The sequence below is a fragment of the Bufo bufo genome, chromosome 7, assembly GCF_905171765.1.
Source record: "Bufo bufo chromosome 7, aBufBuf1.1, whole genome shotgun sequence".
In the NCBI taxonomy this organism is placed as follows: domain Eukaryota; kingdom Metazoa; phylum Chordata; class Amphibia; order Anura; family Bufonidae; genus Bufo; species Bufo bufo.
Window position 1 is genome coordinate 54770332 of NC_053395.1, and position 27459 is coordinate 54797790.

The 27459-nt window shown below is 45.9% G+C and overlaps 1 protein-coding gene across 5 annotated transcripts; it reads right to left on the reverse strand.

Moving 5' to 3' along the window:
• Positions 1-738: 738 nt before the first annotated feature.
• GSPT1 (G1 to S phase transition 1) lies at positions 739-25922 on the reverse strand. Of its 5 annotated transcripts, none has more exons than XM_040441650.1 (15): positions 25859-25922; positions 15734-15781; positions 12679-12720; positions 11683-11910; positions 11474-11507; positions 11164-11241; positions 10000-10180; positions 8795-8949; positions 8436-8576; positions 6943-7036; positions 6675-6755; positions 5829-6002; positions 5284-5373; positions 4984-5152; positions 739-2426 (listed from the first exon to the last, which is right to left on the reverse strand). In XM_040441650.1, the coding sequence occupies exons 3-15, from the start codon at positions 12698-12700 to the stop codon at positions 2374-2376; spliced, it is 1500 nt and encodes a 499-aa protein (XP_040297584.1). In that variant the 5' UTR covers positions 12701-12720; positions 15734-15781; positions 25859-25922; the 3' UTR covers positions 739-2373. The 5 variants fall into 5 exon arrangements, with proteins under 5 accessions (XP_040297584.1, XP_040297583.1, XP_040297582.1 ...); XM_040441649.1 differs by having other exon boundaries at positions 11683-11907; positions 25495-25912; XM_040441648.1 differs by having other exon boundaries at positions 25495-25912.
• Between the last annotated feature and the right edge of the window lie 1537 nt (positions 25923-27459).

Consider the following 27459-nt stretch of genomic DNA (forward strand, 5'->3'; position numbering starts at 1 on the left):
TAATACACCAAGATGTGGGAGCTTCAAGCTAGAGCTGTCAGCGTAACGGCTCATGCACAAGAACGTTTTTTTGCGTTCCGTATACGGGCCGTATTTTGATTCCGTATACGGAACCATTCATTTCAATGGGTTCGCAAAAGATGCGGACAGCACTCTGTGTGCTGTCAGCATCCGTTGCTCCGCAATAATTATGAGGCATGTCCTATTCTTGTCCGTTTTGCTGACAAGAATAGGCATTTCTATAATGGGCCTCCTGCAAATTGAGGAAGGCACAAGGACGGCACCAATTTTTTGTGGATCCGCAATTTGCGGACCGCAAAAAAAACGGTATGGTCTGTTGCATGAGTCCTAAGTGCATTGTCCAGGCGGTTTTTCTGAAGCCATGAATGATGGGATGACTCTTGCTGGTGATGCCTGAAGATTACCCAAAAGGACAAAGAACATCAGATGGCGGTACACGCTTTATTTAGTATAGCTATGTACATGCTTAGCTTTACATAGTACAGCGTGTATCAAGTTCAACCAAGGAATTGAGAGAGATATGGATAATAGAAGAAAAAAAAAAAAAACACATACAGCAAAGTGTGAATGTCAATCTGACCGTTTATTATGGGCAACAAGTTCTGTATCCCCTATATCTCTCTCTCCTGTTACCAGGGACTTGGAATCTGCGGAAAGGCACTGTGAAAAATGTACCGCTCCATACTTTGTCACATTACCATTACTCTTAAGTAAAGACCAAGTTCACATCATTGCTGACATAATAAAATTTATTTCCATTTCATGCATTACGGCAGCTACAAGAGTAATCAATTGAAACTGTAGGACAATAGCTTTTCTCTGGTCGTACAATGTAGCCTCATTGGTGAAATGAATGGAAAACCCACAGATACAAAGAAACAAATAGGGTTAAACAATCTTAATCTCCAAATTGGCAGCCATGTGTCGACCGCAGAGAATTCTGGGAGGTCAGAATTTCTTTTTTTTCCTTTTTACACATCTGAATACATTTCACCATTACGTCAAAACATAGTCAGAAGTCAAGAAAATTAACTGTTCGATAGGAAGATGAAGCAAAAAAAATAAAAAATTTACCAAATTTCTCTATTTTTGGCCCCTCGTCAAGACCTTCGGAGAAAGAAGCAGCTAAGCTATTGCTCTTCGTATCCTGAGGATCATCGGAATAAGAGAAATCTCTAATGCATCACCTACTCAATACCAGAGACTACTATTTCAAGTTCTAGACAAGCTGAACTCTTGATATGCAAAGGTTTACAGGTGGCAGGACTGGATCTATCTTCCATATCCAAAAGGTATAATATGTGCAAACGTGTGAGCTCAGCAGCGACAGTCATCTGCTTATCCCAGACACTTGAAGCAGCAAGGAGAAGAATTCAAGCCTTTATTAGACAACACAAAGACTGAACTATGACTGAGAAATAAACCCTTCCCAGGTAGTAATCACAACGTAGCTCTTGTGGGGATGGAGCTACTACCTAGGTCTTCCTCGTACGCTGGAATTCTGAAAATTTAACAGCCATTCACTCCCTTAAAATTTCGGAATTAGTAAAGAATGATGCGCCGGAGCAATTTCCATATATATTTTTTTTTGCTTTAATACATATAGGACAAACTTAGTCGCATCGCTCAAGACTATTAAAATTGTAGCGGTGTCAAGTTTGCTTACATATTGCCTCCTTCAATGAAAAAGGGCAGTTCTTGTAGGCGGTATTAGAAACGGTTGAAGTCTTTTTAAGCAGATAGGCCACTGACTTCACTGGGCAAGAAAGAAAAAAATATCTAATAAAATACTTGAAAATTTTAAATAAAAAACAAGTTAATGCAGCAGTGTTACATTCAGTTTTAAAAAAAGAAAAAGCATTCAAAAGCAATTCAGATACCGACTAAAAGGTTTTAAACTGATATTTTTTTATTAACATGGTAGTTTTCTCTGTAACATGTGCTTACACACTCCGAGCGGTCTGCTTAGAATTACCGTGTGTTTATGTACTGACATGACAGGGTGATATTGCAAGTATTTAATTTAAAAAAAAAAAAATCTTAGGATTTTTTCATTATTGTAGGCAATTCTGTCCACATAACTTATGAAGCCATTGCCAAATCTTTCCAAAGGTTGCAGAATTTGCAAGGGAATAAAATAAAATGTTGAGGGGGAGGGGGGAATCATCAGTGGCATAGCAGAGCTCTCAATATGAGAAAGCTGTCTATGTGGACTTGATGTTTTCAGCTTTTAAATTTTTTGTTTAAAAGGGCGTTACAGTTTGTCAATGGGCTGAAAGTATGAAGGCGACGTGAAGTAGGCTTCCGTAGAGTCAATATCCTCACAGTATTGTGCAGCGTCAAGAGGAAAGCTTAATCCTTCTCTGGAACCAGTTTCAAGACCTTTCCAATTGCAATGGTCTTACCTAAGGGAAAGAAAGTGAGAGAACAAGTTACTATCAGCAAGCCTAAGTGAATGATGCACAATGACAAGTTGGAGGATATAAAACACCAGCTGATGTTCAAGTCGGTAGACCAAAAAAGCTGCAGCACTTGATAAAAGTAACCAAAGATCCTTGGCAGCTGGTCTGAGACTTTCTTAAAGGGCATCTGTCAGCAGATTTGTAACCATGAAACTGGCTGACCTGTTGCATTCACACTTGGCATCTGTGTTGGTCCCATGTTCATACGTGCCCGCGTTGCTGAGAAAAATAAAACTTTAATATTTACAAATGAGCCTCTAGGAGCAACGAAGGCGTCTGCTTTCCCTGCAACCGCCGCAGACTCTGCACTTTGAATGGCCAGGTAGTGTAAACTGTATCACACCTGGCCCTGTCCGAGTGCAGAGGGAGTGCCAGCGGCAGAGAAAGCTGAGCCGCTAGGTATAACGGCAACGCCCTCGTTGCTCCTAGAGACTCGTTTGCATTTATTAAAACATTTTTCTCAGTAATGCGGGCAAATATGAACATGGGAACAAAACAGATGCCTTCAGCTGCCAAGCGCACATGTAACAGGTCAGTTTCATAGGTACAAATCTGCTGACAGATGCCCTTTAAAAGGGTTGTATCAGACTAGAAAAACATGGCAGCTTTGTTACTGAAAATGCTCCATTCTAGTCTATAGGCAATGTCTGGTATTGCAGCTCAGTCCGATATGCTTGAATAGGGCTGAGCTACAATACCACATACAGCCTAGAGTGGTGCTGTTTTTTTTTATCTCATTGAACCTCTAAGTGCGGGTTCTCACTAGCATTAGAAAGTCCGTTATAACAGAATGCAAAACAGAACCCTTTAACAGGCATTATGTCCTAATCTATTTCTATAGGCACATATAACCATTCTGTTTTTTTCCCCTTATACATGACGAAGGAAAAAAAAAAATCCTGTTGACAGGACTATTTTTTCCCGTCATGTATAACGGAAACAAACAGCCATTATTTGGCCCCATAGACATGTATTAGGAGGCTTAAAGGCTTCCGCTTTGCCTTCAGTACTAGAATTTACATCCTATTGAATTCAGTTATAGTCTGTTATTCAATAACGCCGATTTGAACCCGCTATTAACCTACATTCAGTCATGACAGGAAGGATGGACTTATCACGTCCGCTGGAAACTGTCAGTGTACCTCTCAGCTACATGCTATAGTGATTAGGGTTGTTGCGGGTATCGAAATTTCAATACCCAATAGATACTTTTGTCGGGATTTCCATTTTTTCGATACTGGGCTGCACAGTCTAGAATCTCTGAACATGAGCGCGCAGCTGTCAGCGTGCTCATATTCCCTCAGCAGCACGGGGAGAAGGAAGCAGTCTCTCCCCCCCCCCCCTGTGCCGCACTGCCAATAAAGAGAGAGAGGGGTGGAGGAGGGGTGGGCGCACTGCGCCACCAATGATAGGAGGACCTTTCACGGGTCCAGACTGTTAAGTCAGCAGGCCACATAGAGCGGCGCCCAGGGATCTCCCTGCACTTACTATTATTCCTGGGCACCGCTCCGTTCGCCCACTGTTACAGTCTTCTGTTCCATATGCTAATTACTACTATCGGAGCAATGGGGAGGAGACATCAGCTTCTCACCTGGGCGTTCCTTCTCCCTGTGACGTTCTGCGCTGCGATTGGACATCGCTACAGCCAGGGAGAAGGAACACCCAGAAGAGAAGCAGATGTCTCCTCCCCATTTCTCCGATAGTACTAATTAGCATACAGAACAGGAGACTAATGGAGGCACAGCAGGCACAGGGAGTGCGGCACCTGAGGGGTTAACTGCCGCCGGCACCTGCCTCCTATATTAAAGGTCAATCATTGGTGGCGCAGTGCCAATCCCCTTCTAATTGGTGGCAGGGGCAGTGCCAATCGGAGCCCCAGCAGTGTAATCCTGGGGCTCCGATCGGTTACCATGGCAGCCAGGACGCTACTGAAGTCCTGGCGGCCATGGTAAGCTCCCTGCTGCTGTGTGTATTATGCACAGGGCAGCAGGGAGAGTCTGAAGTCCTGATCACCCTGATAAAGCTCTATTAGGGTGAATAGGACAAGGGATTCAAAGATCCCAGGTTCTAGCCCCTAAGGGGGGAAATGGTTATTAAATAAAAAGTAAAAAACACACCGAAATATTAAGTATAAATCACCCCCTTTCCCAATTTTACATATAAAATATCATATATTGCCACGGCCGAACAGTCCAAACTATTCAAATCTATGTGGTGAACGCCGGAACAGAAAAATAAAAAATAAAAACTGCGCGATTCGCTATTTTTAAAAATGCGGAATGCACGTGACTTTGGCGTTTTATTTTTTTTACCTGGTATCGAGTATCGCAATACTTTTTTTATGATATCGAAACCGAATCAAAAATTTGGTATCGCAACAACTCTAATAGTGACCACGAAAAGCAGATTTCTAGAACATCCGACATGACTCAAACACAACTTGCATTCCCTTCTGGCTCTATCCAGGTCTGACAGCATGGGCAAACACAGAAGTTCTCACCTTCGTCTCGCAAGGTAAATCGGCCCATCTGAGGGAAATCTTTGAATGTTTCAAGGCAGATAGTTCCCGCTGTCCTTAAGCGGGCGATGCATACTTGATCTTGTTTGACAAAGCGGGGTCGCGTCTTACTTTTTTCCCCTGTTTTTTTGTCTACCAAGCAGATTAAGGCCTTGAGAGAGAAGAATAAAAAATATATATATATATATATATATAAAGAAAGAAATTATACACCACCGTTAATTCCTGCATCAGTGGCCGGGGACAGAGTTTCTGGATGCAGAGGAGCAAAGAGCCACTTACGGTAATTTCAACTTCTTCAATACATGTATGAATATGCAGCACTGCATTGTAACCAGGACAGATGATTGATTTGTGCTCAATAATCACAATCTGAAAGGCAGAATTGAAACAAGATGCAGATTCAGTTAAGGACTGTGTGAAAAAGTAAAGTGCTGTATATAAAAAATAAAATTAAAAAATAGTACACTCTAAGGACTCAAGAACACAACCGTGATCAGGAAATATGGTCCGTGTGTCTGCCGGATCTCCGAGGCCGACCCAGACTTCCTGAACTGACCATCTTACTTGCTTTAGGATACAGAGAGTTCATATCCGATTGTAGACCTCTTCTACTGTACTCCGGGTTCAGTACAAGAGAGAGACAATCCGACAGAAACTGACTGCATTATAAACACTCAAGATACAGTCAGTTCAGTGGAGCTGCGGTCAGCCCAGGAGATCCAGCAGAGTTTCCCGGGCCAATGGCTGTTGTGTGCATGAGTCCTAAACAAAATGAAGAAATGCAAAATGTCTGAGATTTGTAACAGAAAACCCGCTGGCTGTACCTGGGCATCAAATGTACGTCCAGAATGACAAAGATTGTTTGGGTCGCAAAGAATAAATCCAGGAAGAATTTCCTCCTCTTCTATTCCTTTGAGTCGGAGCTTCAGATTTTCACCAGATGCTACAAGCTCAGTCTCTACTTCATCGGACAGCAAGCTGAGGACTTCAACGGTGTGCTATTAGGAGAAAACACAGCAGTTAGACCTAATCCTCTCCACCATCATCTGCACAGTTTGAAAAAAAATAATAATAGTTTTTTCCAACATTAAAGGAGTATTCCCATCTCAGACATAAATGATACCTGCATCCCATGTCAAAATCCCCATCCCGCCGGATGAGGTGGATGCCTCCAGGTGTAGAAAGAATGTGGAGGTGGATGCATGTGTGCGCCGCTCTGTTCACTCTGCTCTATAGAAACAGCTGAACAAGCAAAACTCCGTTCACTAGGCGTCACAAGAAGTGTATTTGGTGTCGGAAAGGAGGGGGGGTTGGTGGAAGCAGCCAATGGCAGGCGGGGACGAGCCTCCCTAGCATAGAGAGTGACGCTAGGGAGGCTCGTCCCGGCCTGCCATCACCCGCCTCACACCGGATGTTTTCATCTGTGTGCAGAGAGAAGCAGAGGCAACGGTGCGGGGACCAGGAGCGGCGCAGGGAGTGTGGTAAGGATATTTACCTGTGAGGGGCCCGACACATGGGAGGGCTGTTTGTGAAATTGGATAACCCCTTTAAAAAAATCAGGGGTCTAAATAAAGATATATCCCTTTAAAATAAAGCAGGGTATCCTAGATTTGACTAGGTTTGCAACAGAGTAGTCTTCTCATGCCCAGCTTCTTAAAGCTTTAAATCACCTTGTTTGGCATCATGACAAGCTGCTGTCCTTTGCATATTGAGCCAGATTCTAGTTTTCCTAGCACCACTGTTCCCATGTCCTAAAGGGAAAAAAACAAAAAACAAGATATATAAACCTCCTGCAACATCTCAAGACAAGAAACAATATTACTGGTAAGACTCCCGCAAGAACTTCTCATGGAGCAGACCAAATCAATGTTCATATGAATATGAGGGATGGGATTTACTTAAATGAGCCAACAGAGCAATAACCTTTGTTCTGCTCACCTTGTATTTATCCACAATCGGAAGTCGGACAGGTCCATCAAATGATCTGCTGAAGTTTGGCATGTGATCAAGATATGGAATAAACGGTAACCCACTAAAAATTAAATAAAAATTTTTCAATCAAGTTTTTTAAATATATTATAAGGTTATATTTCATGTTTGTATAACATTTAATAATAAACACAACATTTATATCAGTTTCTCCATATTGTTTTCATTTGTTAAAGAGGACCTTTCATTACGATAAAAAAAAAAAAAATCAAAAATATACAGACATGGAGAGCGGCGCCCAGGGATCTCCCTGCACTTATTGTCCCTGGGCGCCGATCCGTTCTCCCGGTATAGGCTCCGGTATCTTCAGATTTTTGGCTTAACCGGGAGGAGCCTGCTCTTGTTCTCCTGGGCGTCTCCTTCTCCATGCTGTAGCCCTGGCCAATCACAGCGCTCAGCTCATAGCCTGAGAGGTGTTTTTTTTCTCTCAGGCTATGAGCCGAGCTCTGCGATTGGCCAGCGCTACAGCCTGGGAGAAAGACGCTGGCAGGCTCCACCCAGTTGAGCTGAACATATGAAGATATCGGAGCCTATACCGGGAGAATGGAGCGGCGCCCAGGGATAATAATAAGTGCAGGGAGATCCCTGGGCGCCGCTCTCCATGTCAGCATAGTTAGTTTAGATTTTTTATTGTAATGAAAGGTCCTCTTTAAATAGAGCGAATGAATTATATAATGTAAGTAAAATAGTTAATCATTGTGATATATATATATATATTTATTAACAATAACAAAAAAACTAATATATATAATATATATATACACACACATCCATTTAAAAAGACACTCATGTAAATGTGTACTTATACACACACACACACACAATCTGTGAATGTCTCATCCATATATTAACCACAAATTATCACTCACTCATGTGATATTAAAGTTAATAAAAAATAGGGGTAGGTTGGACATGTCGATTTGAGTTAATAAGTAGTTAATATTATAGACTTTAAATCTAGAAATAAACATATGCACAGGCATTAAACAATGTAGCTAAATAATAAAGAATTATAAATAACATTTTGAATATCACATTACATGGTTATACAGTGAGAGAACATCGCAGCCTCCCAACATACACCTCCTTCCTAGGCTTTATATGTTAAGAGAACAGCCTTACTGCCCAGGGTTGTATTCGGATTTCTGCTCAAATACTGGAGCCAGTCCACAGTTTGACAATCACTTCTGAGAGTCTGCGCTCTTTTAAGTCAATTCTCTGCTCTTCACTGCAAACCAGAGAACTAGTCTATAGGGTCTACATTTACTATGAAGCAAATGCATGCAAACTCTATGCTGCCACAGTACGTGTCACTTCTTGATGTGGACGTCACATCAACACTGAACACATGCTGAAACCCATGTGAACATACCCATAGACCGCTGTGTATCAGGGTTTGTGACGAGCTGTAATATACCTCAGTGATTATTTTCTATACGTACTTGTACCATTGGCAGAAATCCACAGGGTCCTTCAAGTTTGCACCAGTCAGACCCGAACATGGCATAAAGTGAATATCTTTTTTAGGGTTAAAACCAACTTTCTTCAAGAAGGGTACAAGTTTCTCTTTACATTCTTCATATCTGCAAAAAATAAACATAATTAGCAATTTGCAGGAACTCAATGAAGTCAATACTAAGATGAAGTGCGGTGATCGGCTATCTCCCTCAGTCCCCACAGTGTTTATTCATACAAGGGAGTGATCAGTGGGGATCCCAGCTTTCAGACCCTCAATGGTCCAGACATTTATCCTCATGGACACACAACTGTAAATGATGGGTTTGCTTTGTGTTTTTCGCACCTGTCATTGCTCCAGTTTACTGTTGGATCGTCCATTTTATTAACAAGTACTATTAAATGTTTTACACCAGCTGTTTTTGCCAACATGGCATGCTCTCTTGTCTGTCCTCCTTTCTCAAATCCCGTTTCAAACTCTCCTTTTCGTGCAGAGATTACCTGGGGGAGGGAGAAATTAAAAACACACTTACAAAGGTTGTATTTCAAGGGAACCTCACATCTTCATAATGCCCCTCCAACAACCTGCAATACCTTAAAGGGGGTTGTATAAGAATGGGTGGGGGTAGCTTTGCCAAGACACCTCAAAATTAGGCCAGACCTGTAAACCTGTCTCAAACGCTCCTTCTCCTAGCCCGCAATGCTCCGCTGGGCTCCCTAGATGAAAACATCTGGTTTGATGATGCCTGTAGCCAATGACTGGTTGCGACCATGACTGGCTCCCCTTACATAATGCAAGAGAATCTGGTCACCCCTGCGGCCAGTGACCGGCTGCAGGCGGCATCAAACCGGATGTTTTGGGCGTGTGAGCCCAGCGAAGCACTGCAGGCCGGGAAGAGAAGAAACAGGGAGCCAGCGCCGGGAAGCAGTTAAGTTAGCTTCCCTTTCCAGGTCCGGCACCCGTTTTTACGCAACCCCTTTTAAGATTAAGTTATCTTGTCTCCAATACTGTCTTTTCTTGTGGGATCTGATGGCCAAATATGTAAAACAGCTGTATTCCCCCCCCTTCCTGTGTCTCTAAAAGAGCAGCTTGAAGTCAAGGGGGCAACAGTCTTCATGTTTCAAGTCAAGCTTGCTGCACCCCCTTATTGCCTCATTTACTCTTGATGGACAGCTATTTAATTCTTCAGGTGCAATGCGCCAGATATCCTGTGCCATCCTCTTTCGTTTTCGGCACCTGCGCTGTGAACCCAGCTGTAGCATGCTGTTTTCATTGCGCCAGAAGAGAAAAATAACGGGGGGGGGGGAACCAAGCTTGACAGGGAGATTGAAGTGCCGCCCCCTTGACTTGAAGCTGCTCCTTTACATACATGGAGTGGGGGGAATAAAGTTGTTTCATTATCTATATATCATGCAGACACTGAGGTGAGGGTCACAAATGAAAAAAAGAGTGCATTTGCCGGGCTTCCGTTTCACCCGTATACAATCCATATACTAAGATATCTTGAGCAACGTGCATACAATTTCCAGCCAGTATAGTACATAACGTACCAGCACCGCCAAATCTGCTTGTGAAGCTCCCCCAATCATATTGGGAACAAAGCTCTTGTGACCGGGGGCGTCAAGGATAGTGAAGTGCTTCTTTTCCGTTTCAAAGTAGGCACGGCCAACTTCTACAGTTTTACCCTTGTCTCGCTCCTCCTGGTTTGTGTCTAAAGCCCATGAGAGGTACCTGAAAGTAGAGCGCAAATAATAATATACAGCACAACACATGTTAACAGGAAGCCAATGGCTGCAAAGGAGACATTCATAAACTAGGACTATGCTAATGAAAGGAGCTTAAAGCTCTCAGCCCTTTTTTGGAGCTACAGAAACTAAAACCATCACTAGATGTGATCGAGGCTGGTTGATTGTTGCCAGATTTTACCAGTGATCTCGGACTGTAAAGATTGGCAAAGGACTTGGGCTACTTTCACACTAGCATTTTGGATTTCCGTTTGTGAGATCAGTCATGGGCTCTCACAAGCGGTCCAAAACGGATCAGTTTTGCCCTAATGCATTCTGAATGGAATAGGATCCGCTCAGAATGCATCAGTATGCCTCCTTTCAGTCGCTCTGGAGGCGGACACCAAAACGCTGCCTGAAGAGTTTCTGTCCGTCCTGGGATGTGGAGAGAGACGGACAATGTAAGTCAAAGGGGACGGATCCGTTTTCTCTGGCACGAAAACGGATTTATCCATCATTGACTTTCAATGGAGTTCATGGCGGATCTGTCTTGGCTATATGAGACATAATACAACCGGATCCGTTCATGACAGATGCATGCGGTTGTAGTATTGTAACAGAAGTGTTTTTGCAGATCCATGACTGATCCGCAAAAAAAAACGCTAGTGTGAAAGTAGCGTTAAACCGGTTCTCATGATTAATGTAAAAAATAAAAAACCAGATCATATAGGACATGACAACCTCTTTCTAGCAAAGCTAGAACCAGCCTTGTACCTCACATGGATCCAGAGATCTCCACACTCACTGCTAGATTTATATTAAGCTGACAGCTCTAGGGGAGTGTCCTTTCTGCTGCAGCTCAGAGGGTATGTCCATTCTGCTTCATTGTGACCAAAGGTGTGTGTCAGCAAACAAACTGGTAACCATTTCCTAATTTCTGGATGCAGACACGGGGACAGCTCTCTCCGAGCCCTTCTCAATGTCACTCACCAGGTTTCTCTGTTCTTCTCTTTTGCTTCCCTTTCGTATTTCTCAAGTGTTCTTTTGTCCACCATACCAGTTAAATACCTAAAATAGGAAAGCAAGTTATAACTCACTGGGTAACCTGCCAAGCACCTGTGACCGTGGTCTTTAACCCGTGGCTCTCCAGATGTTAGTCTACAACTCTCTGCATTACTAAAACATGTGGAGTGAAAGCCTGCACCTGTCAGGACTATGCTGGGAGCTGTAGTTTTAGCTGGAGGCCATTGCTCAACCACTAGGTGCCACTATTTGAGGAATCATTAAGTAATTTACTCACATAATCTGTCCACCAATAGTTGATTTTCCAGCATCTAGTGGATAAAAATATTCATTTAAGTTACCATGGATGTTACATTATGCAGTAAGGTATAACACAAAGCTTCAGCAGATAAAGCACTCAAATATTGTTTGCTATAATTAACGCCCCATTTTGTGAAGCCCCATTTTATTTTTTTTAAAAGTGGCTGAAACAATCAGACTACCTACCTACGTGTCCGATGAACACTACATTAACGTGTTGTTTTTTCGGGGCATCGGGTGGTATGACGACAGTTTTAGGTTTTATAACTTCCTCTTCTTCCTCCATCATTTCTTGGGCAACTTCTTCGGAGGAGCCCCCATCCCCCGAGAAGCCGCCTCCTGGCTCTGCTTCGCTCGGCTCATCTTTGTGGTCCCAGGACTCTTCGGGTGACATCTCAGATTCTCCATTTTCTACTGTAAAAACACCAATGTTTATCAGAAAACGACGGTAAAAGACTGCTGCAAGCACAGCTGCTATACCACCATGGGTGTCGGCAGCTTTTTAGCTCTGCTGCATTTGGCTACAGAAGCTTGAGGCGCTCTGAAATCCACAGGTTTTAGAGGCTCTGGGTGGCACTGTCAATCCCCATGCTTTACAGTGCAGCTCCTGCCTCTTCAGACTGGCTATCAAGTGCAAGTACAAACTCAAGCTTCCAAGAAACGAAGGGCATACAAATCTGTTCAGGAGTATTACGAAGTTTGTCTTAACGGGGAGTCCTTAATTCAGTAACTTAAAGGGGTTTTCTCATCTCAGACAATGGAGGCATATCGCTAAGATATGCCCCCATTGTCTTATAGGTGCGGGTCCCACCGCTGGGACCCGCACCTATATCAAGAACGAAGCACCGAAAGTGAAGGAGAGCGCACTGCACATGCACAGCCACCCTCCCTTACTATGGGGCCACCGAAAATAGCAGAGAGCTGGCTCGGCTATTGCCGCCTGCCCCATAGAAATGAATGGGAGAGGCGAGGATTAGCGCTTGGTGGTGGACAGACGCCGGGAAATCAGGGGTCCTGCAGCCACAGCACTCCCCGCTCCATTCTCGATATAGGTGCGGGTCCCAGCGGTGGGACCCGCACCTATCAGACAATAGGGGCATATCCTAGCGATATGCCCCCATTGTCTAAGATGGGAATACCCCTTTAAGTGCTGACGTCTATCACTTATGAAGTGGTACTTACCGACGGGCTCAGAAATCTCCATGCCAACAACAGCAGTGGAACCTGCATATCAAAAAAATGTGAAGCTGGAATTAGAGAATATTTTTGGAAGATTCACACAAGGTTCTTAACTGCAACCCTTAAAGGGGTCCTCCAAGAGCAATGATTTTTTTGTCAAGTTCCCCCAGCTTGCCTCCATAAACAGAAGACTCATACTTTCCTGCTCCTTGCCGATCCAGTCCTCCGTGCTACCTCCTGCATCTCCATGTTCCGGAACCCTGCACTATTCACATCTGAAACAGCATGGTCACATGCTCTGGTGCAGCCAATGACTGGCTTCAGCGGTGATGTGCTGCCATGCGGGGACTGGAAGATGGACATGTGGGAGGCAGAGCACAGAGGACCAGATCAGCAGGAAGCAGCTAAGTATGAACCTTCTGGCTGGGGGCATTTGCAAAAAAAAAAAAAAAAAAAAAAAACATTTCCAGGGAACCCCTCTAAAGGGTTTGTATGTGACTGGAGAACATGGCTGCTGTCTTCCATAGAAGCCACCATACAGTTCATGTTTTTTTCTGGTATTGCAGCTCTATTTAAAAGGGGATGTCCACGTTATATTATTAACGCAAACGTCCAGGGTCCTGATAAAATATAAGTATTTCCAGCCTGCTCCAGATCCAGCCCTGCCACGAAGGCCTCTTCCCAGGCTGCAACCAGTGACATTGTTGTGGCCATAGTGGTGATATTCGGTATACTGCTGCAGCCTCAGCTGTGACCGACTGGCCTCGGCAGTGTATGACCAGAGAAGGCGGAGGCTAGTGAATGGCTGCGGCTGTGTTCAGGACGTCACCGCTGCAGCCACAACATTACATTACTGGCTCCAGCCCGGGTAAGGCTACTTTCACACTTGCGGCAGAGAGATCCGGCAAGCAGTTCCGTCGCCGGAACTGCCTGCCGGATCAGGCAAAATGTATGCTAACTGATGGCATTAGTAAGACTGATCAGGATCCTGATCAGTCTTAAAAATGCCTGATCAGTCGAAAAAATGCATTGAAATGCCGGATCCGTCTTTCCGGTGTCATCCGGCAAAAACGGATCCGGCATTTATTTTTTCACCTTTTTTTCAGTCTGCGCATGCGCATACCGGAAGGACGGATCCGGCATTCTGAATGCCGGATCCGGCACTAATACATTCCTATGGGAAAAAATGCCTGATCCGGCATTCAGGCAAGTCTTCAGTTTTTTTAGCCGGAGATAAAACCGTAGCATGCTACGGTTTTCTCTTTTGCCTGATCAGTCAAAACGACTGAACTGAAGACATACTGATGCAAACTGAACGGATTACTCACCATTCAGAATGCATGGGGACATACCTGATCAGTTCTTTTCCGGTATAGAGCCCCTGTGACGGAACTCTATGCCGGTAAAGAAAAACGCAAGTGTGAAAGTAGCCTAAGAAAGAGGAGCAGCAGTGCTGAATCTAAACAAGCTGGAAAGGTCATTAGAAGTACTTACATTATTTTGTCAGGGCACAGGCAGTTTGGATTAATAACAACCCCTTTAAGTGAATGAGTCCGAGCTGTAATACCACACAAAACCTGTAAATGGGTGTGGCGCAGTTTCTGGAAGAAAACCACAATTTTTTCACCGAAAACCTTTAGGGCTAATGCACACAAGAGCACTGCAATATACAGGCACCGGCCGCTTGTGCACTGCATCACGGATGCAGACCCATTCACTTGAATGGGTCCATAGTCCGGAACGGAGGCACGGAACCCCACAGAAGCATTACGAAGTGCTTCTGTGGAGTTTCTGTCCATGTCTCCGCACCACAAAAAAGTAGCAATTGCGGACCCTTTCAAGTGAATTGGTCCTGCATCTGCATACGGTAGCCCTACGGTTGGTGCCCGTGCATTGTGGACGGCAAATTGCAGTCCAAATTACGGGCCTGGCCGACACACGGTTGTTTGCGTGAGCCCCTAAAGTGTAACAGTCGGGTTTTTATAAAATAAAAAATCTATTTTAGCCTATGTTACTGCTGCAGCAGCATTATGCATAACACAATCTTTAGTTTCTTCACATACCACTGTTTTCCTTGAGTTTTTCCCTTAGTTACGGCTGTTTTAACTCCTACAATATTAGGATCTTCTCAAGATGGCTCCTCTGCCAGTTCTGAGGCTAAAACTGCTTTCCCTCACTTCACATACACACTTGCTGTCGCCAGCAGCTCCCTGCCAGCCAATCAGATTAGATTACTGAGAGACACACCTCCTTACTCTGAAGCCTAATGCAGACATGCAGTGTGGAGGACCGCCCTTCTGTCTTCTGTTTACACTAAAGGTAAGACAGACAAGCCCTAGCAACAGCCTTTAAGAGACCAGTGGAAAGGGACAGGGGACATTAATGAAAGCTGTTATTATAAGGTCATTACCGATCTTTTGACAATCATTGACAGACTAACTCAGGTATACATGCCGTGCTCTAATAAACTAGCAAATAAAATAAAACATATTACAGTTACACTTTAAGGTGGATTTACTTTCACAGAACATGTAAATCACTTTGGTGCTGGAAAATACAGCTCATTACCACCCTTCAGAATTTATTTTTTTTTCAAATAAAAACATGAAGCAGTGGGCAACTGGATGCATATATGGTTTGGGGAAGACCTGGTCGGGGGCTTCTCTAGTTGCACCATTAAGCCGTCGACTGGATTTAGATTTTCCGTGAATGTAGCCAGTTCTCTTTTCTTACACAACTAAAGCAAGACACTATGGGGGAGATTTATCAAAACTGGTGTAAAGGAAAACTGGCTTAGTTGTCCATAGCAGCCAGATTCCACCTTTCATTTTTTACAGCTCCTTTGGAAATTAAAAGGAGGAAATCGATTGGTTGCTACAGGCAACTAAGCCAGTTCTACTTTACACCAGTTTTGATAAATCTCCCCCCCACTGTTCTGAGCAAGTTGAGTTTGGGACACGACGATAAAATGGCCAAATTTAGTATGAAAAAACACAACCGGCCTGCACAGGAATGCAACGGGAGACTATAGATCTTTATAAATAAGTGGAAGACATACCTTCTGAAGATTGGGACTTTTCTTCTTGCGCAGAAATCTCTGTTGCATCTACATGGGGGGAAAAATTAAAAAAGTTAGAAAAACATAATTTACAGAATGAATGTAAAGCAGTGGCATCTCAGTTTTTAAGCTTGTTTTGGCAAGATGCCCCTCGACAGCCCCCCCAAAGAGGTTTCTGCAGTGTGAATCAGTCAGAAAACCCCTTTAACCATTGAAGAGGACACAGCGCTCACAAGAGCACCGCGGCCTCTTTAAAGGGCTGATCAGCGGGGTAACCGAGTGTAAGAACCCTCCAATCTGAAAGGGAGGGGCTATGGCCATCAATCTCAAAATCTCAGGGGAAAAAACCTATAACGCAGGCCAAGAAATCAATGCCCCTCAGAAGTTCTAATTGGTGCCCAACGTTTTAGGTTACTAAAGTGAAGTAAAGCCCCTTTTAAAGAGGGCTGGCCAATATTGGTAAAATGTTTGAGCTACACCTAAACTGTTTTGATGTGACCTACCTCTTTAGGGCTATTCCTTAAAGGGCATCTGTCAGCAGATTTGTACCCATGACACTGGCTGACCGGTTACATGTGCGCTTGGCATCTGAGGGCACCTGTGTTGATCCCATGTTCATATGTGCCCGCTTTGCTGAGAAAAATGATGTTTTAATATATGCAAAATCAGGCTATAGGAGCAACGGGGGCGTAGCCATTACACCTAGAGGCTCAGCTCTCTCTGCACTTTGAAAGGGTCAGGCAGTGGAAATATGATCACACCTCACCCTGTCAGTCAAAATGGAGAGGTGACCAATTCTGTGACTGTTGATAATAGAGCTGCACACCATTGTTCTACCAGAACAATGGACGCCACAGCAGGACCAAAAAAACAGGGTCTATAGGCCGCCACTGGTGCCCATTATACGACAAAAACTGTAAAGGACAACAGAAACCACAAAGATGTGAACAGGAGCATATTTATACAATACACGATTAGAAGTGGTTAAAAAAAAAAAAAAAAAACATTTCATGTGAGGACCTCCACGTAATCTGCAGCTCACCCCCCACAATTCAAGAGCACTAGCACATTTTATAAGTTCAGCACTGCAATAAGCTGGGGACCTCATATGTACACAGCACCGCTCAGATAAGAATAACCTTGACTATTACTTTTTCCCATCACATGTAATACAGTTTCACAATTAAAGGGGCGGTCCAGCAGGATTCTACTGTATATATGTGGTAGAAAAGAATTTAAAGAAGCACTCCCACAAATATTTTTATTCTGACCTGTTACAAAGGTGGATGATGTAAACTGTAGTGAAGTAATCTTCTTACCAGTGACTGTATTTGTGAGTTATCCCCTCCCTTCTGATCCTCAGCTGTGTCATGTGACCAGCACTCCGACTATCCAAACAACACAGCATCTTATGTGCGGACAGGAAGATCGTTTCTCTAGGTATTCCTGTGGGAGCCTCAATGTCAGTCTCATTGGAATGAATAGAGAAGTAACTGACCTCCTGTCCCGTGTCACTTGGAAATCAGAGCCGTGATGACAAAACATCTGAGGATCAGAAGGGAGGTTATAACTCACAAATACAGTCACTGGAAAGAAGATTATATCATGCACCTTTCTAACAGGTCAGAGAACAACATTTTTTGTGGGAGTGCTACTTTAATATTACTCACCTCACCCTGCCTCTGCAATTCTGATGCTTACCGCGTCCCCAATGCTGTCCCCCTCCTGTTACAGGCTCGACACACAGGGGATGCCTGCTTACCCAATCACAGGCTGAGCCGAGTCACCGACGATCGGCTCTGTCATTTGATGCGTGCACTGCCAGGACCAGGAAGAAATGGAAAACCGCAAGGACCTCTCACTGGCAGCAGAACGGGACCAGTGAGGTGAGTAATAAAGACATTCTGCCCCGTATACTAAAAAAATGGAAGCCTTCCTCCTGGACAACCTCTAAGTGATCCAATCAAGAGTCGGTGTGACAAGAAACTTCTTAAAGGGATTGTTTGGTCGTGAAACATTGATGAACTTATCCTTACAACAGATGCAACTGGTAACACCCAGATAGACCTTTATTGCAGACATAAATGTCTAGTAGGAATAATAGAGGAATGACAACATCAAGATGCTCCAGAGTTGTTACTACATGGGGAATCTAAGTAATTAATAAAACAGACATGTCAGGAGAGGTGACAGGTCCCCAAACAAAATAAAGGGGCATCCCCTAACCACAGTGACCCACACGTTTTAGGCTAGGGCTTCAGGATATTACCACCGCACACCCGACCTGCCTACTACTTCTGCCTCAAGCTGTGGAAGTAGAATGGAAGCTTCTATAATACAATTCCTCCCGGTTTTCACGCCCGTCATTCAGAAGGGACAATTATTGCTTATTTCCAGTAGATACAAGCATGTCCTGATCATATGATTTTGCGCCGCCACATGACTGGGACTTTTCTGGATTCAATTCAAGTCCATGGATGTTGACTTCCCCCCCCCCCCCCCCTTTTTTTTTTTAAATAATCAGCAATTTCATGCCTTTATAGGTTCCATACAGAAGCGGAGCCAAGGAGCAACCATGATTCTTAAGTAGCCTGCGTTTCACGGCTGCTTTTGCGCCACACTTTTTCGGACTGGAAAAACGAAAGTGCCCTGATAACACAAATGTTAAAGGGGGCATGTAGAAGTGTCATCCACAGTTTCCATGCGAAAACAGCACCTCCGACCATATTTATTGCGGAACAGATGTGGACCCATTCATTTCAACGGGGCCGCAAAAGATGCGAACAGCACAAAGCGTGCATCTGTACTTCCGTTCCGCGGCCCCACAAAAAAGATGGAACATGTCCTATTCTTGTCCGCAATTGTGGACAAGAATAGACCGTTCTATCATAGGGCCAGCTGTGTGCATTCCGCAAAATGAGGAACTCGCACGGCCGGTATTCGCGTTTTGCGGATCCACAATTTGCGGACTCCAAAACACATATGGTCGTGTGATTGTACCCTTATTGTGAGCCAAAACCAGCAGTGATGCCTACTCAGATAAGACATAATGAAAAAAAAATATGAAAAATTTCTTGCATCGTATGAAAATCTCATCTACTTAATGTACAACGCTGTGGAAATCCGTGCTGAATATGCGCCATATACCCTGAAGGTGCAGTCACATGACCATATTTTCAGTCTGTGTCCGATCTGCACTTGTTTTTGCAGATCACACGTGTGCCCGTTCATTTCTATGGGGCCGTGTGCTGTACACATCCATGCGGCCGGGAATCTAACAAGCTAATCTTCAAGGCTGACTTATCTGGGCCCTGCTGCACCGAGTGCCACCCTGCCTGCGCCGTCACCGCCCCACAGGCAGTGTACCATCAGCAGAAATACAGAAGATTAGCTGCAGCAAGGACGTGGAGCCTGACCAGTCTCGTCACTTGACATTTCCTGGTAGACGATGGGTAACGCGGTCACCAGGCAAGTAGTCTGGAGATTGCATCATTCTACCCAAAAGACGGCTACGCTTTCTGAAGTACTCTTAAAGGGGTATTCCCACCCAAGTCACTTCTAGCATAACCCAGGTTCTAAGGTTGGAATACCCTTTTGAAGTGGTCCTGCCCCATTTACCATCCTCTATGGCGGTTACGTCGGCCAGGGTCTGGTTTAGATCTCAGTTCAGGCACACCGGGGGTCATTTATCACGCTCGGCTGTTTTTTTTTTAGGGAGCGATTAGACTGGCGTAGTGGATCGTGTGCAATTAGACCGCTCGTTGGTCAACTCACAAATCGGGTGCAAAAGTGCAGCGAAAAAGTCACAACCCCAAAACCAGTCTAAAGCCTCCTGCTCATGACTAGGGATGAGCGAATCAACTACGGATGAAACATCCAAAGTTGATTTGCATAAAACTTCGGTCTCGCGTGACTTCGCGTAATAACTCCATAGATAAATTTTTACTGTAAAAAATTTCCTGAACTCGGGTTCGGTTCCAAGTGGTACCTTGGAACTGAACCCGAGTTTGGGAAAAGGTTTTTAAAAGTAGAAATACATTTTTGAAGTTATTACCCGAAGTCGATTCGCTCATCCCTACTGATGACTATATCTGTATTTTCGGTACACAAATACCGGCCATGTGCCTTCCGCATTTTGCAGAAAGGAACGTCCGCCCATGACAGAACAGTCCTACCCTTGTCTGTAATGCGGAACAGCCATATGGATGTGGGCAGGACACGGTGTGCTGTCTGCATCTTTTGCAGCTAGGTCTGTAGTAAACGATTATGTTAGAAATAGAGTATTAAAACAAGTACTCTAATACGAAAAAAAAAAATTATAGACTGTTTCTCCCCCGCACCAAGGCCATCAGCTCCCCCCCCCCCCCCGCACCAAGGCCATCAGCTCTCCCCCCCCCCGCACCAAGGCCATCAGCTCTCCCCCCCCCCCGCACCAAGGCCATCAGCTCTCCCCCCCCCCGCACCAAGGCCATCAGCTCTCCCCCCTCCTCTATGGCGGTTACGTCGGCCAGGGCCTGGTTTAGATCTCAGTTCAGGCACACAGGGGGTCATTTATCACGCTCGGCACACAGGGGGTCATTTATCAGCAAGGCCATCGGCTCCCCCCCCCCGCACCAAGGCCATCAGCTCCCCCCCCCCCCCCCGCACCAAGGCCATCAGCTCCCCCCCCCCCCCCCGCACCAAGGCCATCAGCTCCCCCCCCCCCCCCGCACCAAGGGCATCAGCTCCCCCCCCCCCCCCGCACCAAGGCCATCAGCTCCTCCCCCCCCCCCCGCACCAAGGCCATCAGCTCCTCCCCCCCCCGCACCAAGGCCATCAGCTCCTCCCCCCCCCCGCACCAAGGCCATCAGCTCCTCCCCCCCCCCGCACCAAGGCCATCAGCTCCTCCCCCCCCCCGCACCAAGGCCATCAGCTCCTCCCCCCCCCCGCACCAAGGCCATCAGCTCCCCCCCACCCCCCGCACCAAGGCCATCAGCTCCCCCCCCCCCCGCACCAAGGCCATCAGCTTCCCCCCCCCCCCCGCACCAAGGCCATCAGCTTCCCCCCCCCCCCGCACCAAGGCCATCAGCTTCCCCCCCCCCCGCACCAAGGCCATCAGCTCCCCCCCCCCCCCCGCACCAAGGCCATCAGCTCCCCCCCCCCCGCACCAAGGCCATCAGCTCCCCCCCCCCCCGCACCAAGGCCATCAGCTCCCCCCCCCCCCGCACCAAGGCCATCAGCTCCCCCCCCCCCGCACCAAGGCCATCAGCTCCCCCCCCCCCGCACCAAGGCCATCAGCTTCCCCCCCCCCCGCACCAAGGCCATCAGCTTCCCCCCCCCCCCGCACCAAGGCCATCAGCTTCCCCCCCCCCCCGCACCAAGGCCATCAGCTCCCCCCCCCCCCCCCGCGGCCATCAGCTCCCCCCCCCCCGCACCAAGACCACCAGCTGCCCCTCCTAGCCATCAGTGCGAAGCCGCAGCGCCAGTACACTAAAATGTCCTGACAATGTGCGTTCCGTGGCACTCACAAAAAAAAAAAAAAAAAAACTATAGAACATGTCCTATTCCTGTCCGATCTACGGACAAGGGCAGGACAGTTCTATAGAGGGCAGGACGTTCTGTTCTGCAAAATGCAAAACACATGCGACCGGTATCCGTGTTGTGGACAAGGGGCAATGGCCGTGTGCATGAGGCCTTATACCTCATCTCTGATTAGGCTTCGCTACTGGTTTTGTCTACCAATCACTGATGGAAATAACTGACCTAATAACTGAAGTGTGAACTCAGCCTAAGGGCTCATGCACACGGCCGTTCCCGGGCACTGGCCGTGTGCATCCTGTATCACGGATGTGAACCCATTCACTTGTTCTATATTTTTTTTGTGGTGCGAATAGATGATGGTCCCCGATGCACGGAACGGCCAACCAACCGCCGTGTGCATGAGCCCTAAAACAAAAACAGTCGAACCAGGATAAAGACGGAAAACCAGGATGTGAATCATAATAAATGCGACAAAAAAATAAAATAAAGACTGCCAAGAACACTCAAAATGGAGGATGACAAAAGGACCCTCACAGACTGCCAGATGCTGTGCCTAATTTTTTACATGGTGTACACCGCCAATGATAAATCAGGGCCATAGGTTTGGAATGGTCATGGCTTCCAGGGGGTGCAAATCTGCCCTGGACTTGTGACACTCTCCCAGCTGCTTGGCTGGTTACTCAGATAACTTAAAGGGGTTGTTCACCTTTAGGATTTTGTGACTTTTTGCCTAACAAATTTTAGGTTTTTTTTTGCCTTTTAGTCACAAAACGCCACAGCACGCTGCGATCCCACACTGACAGGATGCCATGCCGTATTCTAGGAGTTTTCTCTACTACACGTGACCCTCACTGAGCTTCTGCCATCCACAATGCCCACAGGTCAGGAACCAGCAACCTTTGGCACACCAGAGGCTGTGAGACGAGAACTCCCAGCATGCTCTCTGTGGGAGCACCAAGAACGGCCGTGCAAGCAAGTGTGCCTGCTGGGAGTAGATTCACAGCAGCTGGAGTTTGCCGACCCCTGCTGTAGGTCCATAAGTGAACCCTGGGCACTATCTGCTTGGATCGGGAATGGCTTCCTAGGAGTCAGGCAAATCTACCTATGTACTAATATCCGGCAGACATTTTACATTATGCATGAAATTAAGCAGTGATCAGACACTAAAATAATTAAGTATGGGCCATACACGCAGATGATGCTTCCTGTGCCTTCACTTATGGGGGACACCACCGATCATAAGAACGCTGAGGCTGCTGCCCCCACAGGTGCAGACCCTACACACGGGGCTGCTGTGCAGGACATCACCTTCGATTCCTAGGTTGCTTCTTTGGTCAAACCCTGTCCAATCAGCAAGTGACGGCGCACCCTGGCTGGGACACTTTAATGGCGGAGGTGTTATCCCGCGAACTGTAAGAGCATGCAATAAGAACTTACTGCGATCTACATGGAAAAAGTGTATTGTTTGGGTTTCATGCAATTACAATTTCCTTTCTGATAGCGCCCCCTGCTGCTTACCCCGGAGCTGAAGCAGCCCAGACACCTTTTTGATATTCGTCCCTTTTGGTAGGTACAAGTTATCCCCCTATCTAAAAGGATAGGGGGAAACCATCAGATCAGTGGGGGTCCCAGAGCTAGGACCCCAGCGGTGGATAACTTGTACCTACCGGAATATCCCTTTAAAGGGAACCTGTCAGCGGCAAAACCCATCCCAAACCGCCAGCAGTACCTTCAAGCAGCCGGCAGTGAGTTTCTAATGATTTTCTTACTGCATTCTGAAGAGGCAGAAGTATGAAAAACGATCTTTTATCCCCCGTCCGCGCTATTTTCCAGTCAGGCTTCAAGTCAAGGTATCCGCGCCCCCTTCCCTGCGAATGACAGCGCTTATACCAGTCACAGAAGGGGCAGGGAAGGGGGCGTGGATACCTTGACTTGAAGGAAAGAGGCCGCTTCCCGCTTGATTTCAAGCCTGACTGAAAAATAAGATAATGATATGATAAAAGAGCGTTTTTCATACTTCTGCCTCATCAGAATGCAGTAAGAAAATCATCATTAGAAACTCACTGCCGGCTGCTTGAAGGTACTGCTGGCGGTTTGGGGTGGCATTTGCCGCTGACAGGTTCCCTTTAAGGCTACTTTCTCACAACAGTGAAGAAAAAAAAAAAAAGGATGTTAAATACAGATACATTCAAGCCTTGAAATGCGTCAAGTTGTTCATGGCAATTTTGCATTGGGTCATGCATCCATTTTCTGGCCATTTTGCATCAGTTTTTAACAGCCATTAAAAACTGTTGAATTTCATGTTGCGTCTACGGGGGTGCCGTCTATGGCAGCGTCAGGCGGGCGCCGTCTATGGCAGCGTCAGGCGGGCGCCGTCTATGGCAGCGTCAGGCGGGCGCCGTCTATGGCAGCAGTGGTCTTATGTTTAGTGTATGATGTTGGATAAATGTAAAGTTGTCTACATTTATTTTTGCAGAGAGACTAGCAATGGTTTCCTGCAGAAATACCAGCCTCATAACGTTATGTGGGCCTATGCATTATATATGTGAATTACCGCAAAATTCGTACTCCTCCTCGGCTAAAATACTCCTCAAAATTGTTATGAGGAGTATTTTTTACTCTTCTGGAAAAAAAATGTAGTGAGAACTCTGGTCCCCTCCCCTCCAGTTGTGATCGGAGCCCCAGCAGTGTAATCCTGGGGCTCCGATCGGTTACCATGGACGCTACTGAAGCCATGACTGCCATGGTAAGCTCCCTGCTGCTGTGTGTACTATGCACCGGGCAGCAGGGAGAGTGTGAAGTCCTATTCACCCTAATAGAGCTCTATCAGGGTGAACAGGACAAGGGATGAAGAGATCCTAGGTTCTAGCCCCTAAGTGGGGGGGAATAAAAAGTAAAAAAATAAAAATAAAGCAAGCTATTAAAATATAAAAAATATCTCCCATGCGGTGAACGCAGTAACAAAAAATAAATTAAAGAAAGCAATTCACCTTTTTTTAGTCACCGTGTCCCCCCAAAGAATAGGATCGGGCTGTTCGATTATGGGCCGGACGTTCCATAAAATGCGGAATGCACGTGGCTTTTTGGGAGTTTTATTTTTTTCCGCATGGTATCGAGTGTGGCAATACTTTTTAGGGTTTCAAAATTTTAGTATTGTGACAAACCTACATTCAATCCAAGAGATTTGCGCAAATTGATATTGCTGAAATTTTTTTGATTTGCAGTATGGCTGAAGAAAAAAAAACAAAAAAAAAAAACAGACAGGTCACGTGCAACTTGCACCTTGTGTCGCATCCGCAGGTCACTATGCGATTCCACATGTTGTCATGTATGGCACGATCGGAGGCGTGGATTTTACGCATCATGCCGCTACATCAGTGTGTACAGCGGAGAGAATGGGGGTCACTTATCAAACTGGTGTAAAGTAGAACTGGCTTAGTTGCCCATAGCAACCAGATTCCTCCTTTCATTTTTCAGTGCTCCTTTGGAAAATGAAAGGTGAAACCTGATTGGTTGCTATGGGCAACTAAGCCAGTTCTACAAATGACCCCCAATATCTCTATAACACGCTATTTAATGATGACAGCATGGAAAGCGCCCCCTAGCCAGGTCCCTCTGGTCGTTATCAGGACCGCGGCCACGGACAGAGGAATAATCAGGAGAACTGTTCATCCACAAACAGAATGGTTCTCCCAGGATTTTTTTTCTTTGCGTAAAATCGGACATCGCATTCGTTTCTCAGACACGTCCGTCAGATTAGCCCATAAAGGACCAAACTTTACGGAGGTGACCAATCGCGACCCTCCTATAACATACAAACGCTCATCACGGCGGATGTCCCGTCACTAGACCCTGCTGGTGATGACATCACTGCCTCACAGGTCAGTAACTAGGTGATGTCACCTTGTGGATCAGACCTGATGGTTTCAGCAGCACAGATGGCACCATTATAAGAGGGGGGGGGGGGGGTCGCTGGCCACATCACACAATACATCTGGGCGCAGGCCACCCCAGGGCTAGATGGTACGGTCCACTTGCATAAATACCGGCAGGACAGTGGGGCTCTATGCACACCTATGGCAGGGGCGGCGGTGCGGGCAGCCGGGTGCTCTTCTCCCATCACTCCGCAGGCGCCTCCCTCACAGTGCTGGGCGGTGGCGTCCAGGCCTGGCCTCCACACATCCCCTACCTGGAAGAGAAGCGACCCCCACAAAGCCTCCCGGCTCCTGCCCGGTCCTTACCCTCCTCCAGCCCGTCCGCAGCCGCGCTGCCACTCTTAACCAGGAAGGAAGGCACGAACTCGGCGGCGTGGACATTGGGGACGAACGGCCTGGCGTTGACGTTGAGCCGGGCCAGGGCTGAGTTGAGCTGGGCCTCCGGGGCGTCAATGTCCGCCTGTTCCCAGGAATCTGGAGCCGAGTCGCTGGGGTCCATGATTTCCGGGTGTGTGTGTGTGCACTGACGGAGGGGGAGGTTAGATGACTGCCGGGGCAGGGGGTGCGCTGGACCAACGTCGCCCAGGGGGGGTGTACAGGCTGCGGCTAGGAAGTGGGAGAAGACCCGGCTGAACCCGCGGCTGCGATGATAACCCGACTCAGCACTCACTCAACGGCTCCTCGTGTGTTGCCGCGACGTCACTGACGTAAGCCGGCGCCCGGAACGCGACGCAGGAGGTGCCACAAGTTGTAGTTCCAGCTGGCGCTGCTCCTATTTGCAAGACGCCGCTCTCGAACTACGAGTCCCACAATTCCTAGCGTTCTCAGAAGAGGAACACCGCCCACTTGCGTGCTCTTGAACACGCACTCGCACCGGGGTGTTGTGGGAAATGTAGTTCTGAACGCGTCCGCAAGCGTTGAATAACTCTACACCCTTTACTGGGACTGTGGGGACTGGATTGTATGAGGTTCTCCGACCTTCTGGCGGGCTTATAGAATATTCGTTTTGTTTGTATGGTGATTGAATAAAGTCAGATTTTATTTTATTTTATTCATACCCTACGTTCACATTCCAATGCTTTCATCCACCAAGCTCTACTTTCTGGTCCGTGTAGACCTGGAAAAGTGACTGTTCAGCCAATCAATGGAAGAAGTAGAAAACAAAAAAAAGTGGACAATCCTTTTAAGTCCATAATGATGCAGCAAATAAGTTTGCAATGCGAAAGCCATAACTTTTTTTTATTTTTTATCAGGGCTTGGTTTTTTGCAGTAAAAGTATTTATTAAAGGGAGTCATCAGAAAATGACATAATGTTGAAATAACATATTTTGAAAGTTTTTTTTTTTTTTTCACGTTAATATAGTTAAATAAAAACCATAAAATCCTGCAGTTTCCCCTCTGGCTACTAAGCCTAATAAAAAGGCACCAGTTCTTGGTCTGTACAGTTCACTTTACTGCAGTTATCTGCTTATCTTATATTCTAATCCTGCATGCAATGGTATCACCTCTGTGTATAGATAAGACAGGATCCCCCATTCACAATAGGTGATATCACAGCTTCTTTCTGACCTCTGCACAGGTCACAAAGCATGCCTAAAAAACTCTCCTATAGAAGTCAATGAGGTCCCCTCCTGACCAATGTGTCTATGGACCATGGGGCTGCCGTAAAGTAATTTTCTTAATGTAGTAAGGAACAGCTCAGGCAAGATGGCCGCCCCCATAATCATCTTCAAATAATAGAATTTCTTTCAGTTTTTTTATCAGGCAGATAACATTTTGTGACAATTTTCCTCAATTTTGAAAGTACGAAAGTACGGGGGGATGAGCAATTTCCACCATAGCTTTGGGTTCTTTTTTGTGGCTTTGACTATGTATTAGGTTTATGGTGATATTTTTATATATTTTCTTGTTTATTACATTTGAACACTAAAATGCTCAATGTTTTTGTCTCGCCAGCGTCTCAAGATCTGTATCATCTTTCTTTTTCTGAAGCTTTCTGAGGGCTTGTGTTTGCTGAGATGAGTTGTAGTTTTCTTTGTTAATATTTTCATCTCTTTTTGTTCCATTTTTGGGGAGACAAGATGAAAATAAAATATACTTGATGGGAAGAAAACATTTATAACTTGAGTCCATAACTCTATGGAAAACTAGTAATTGGTTCCAAAGCCCCAAAATGTCATGATAATAGAAAATGAAGATTTAAGAAAAATAAGCAGATAACTAATCCAGATAAAGCGAGTCCTTACATGTAAATGGACAGGACTAGATGCT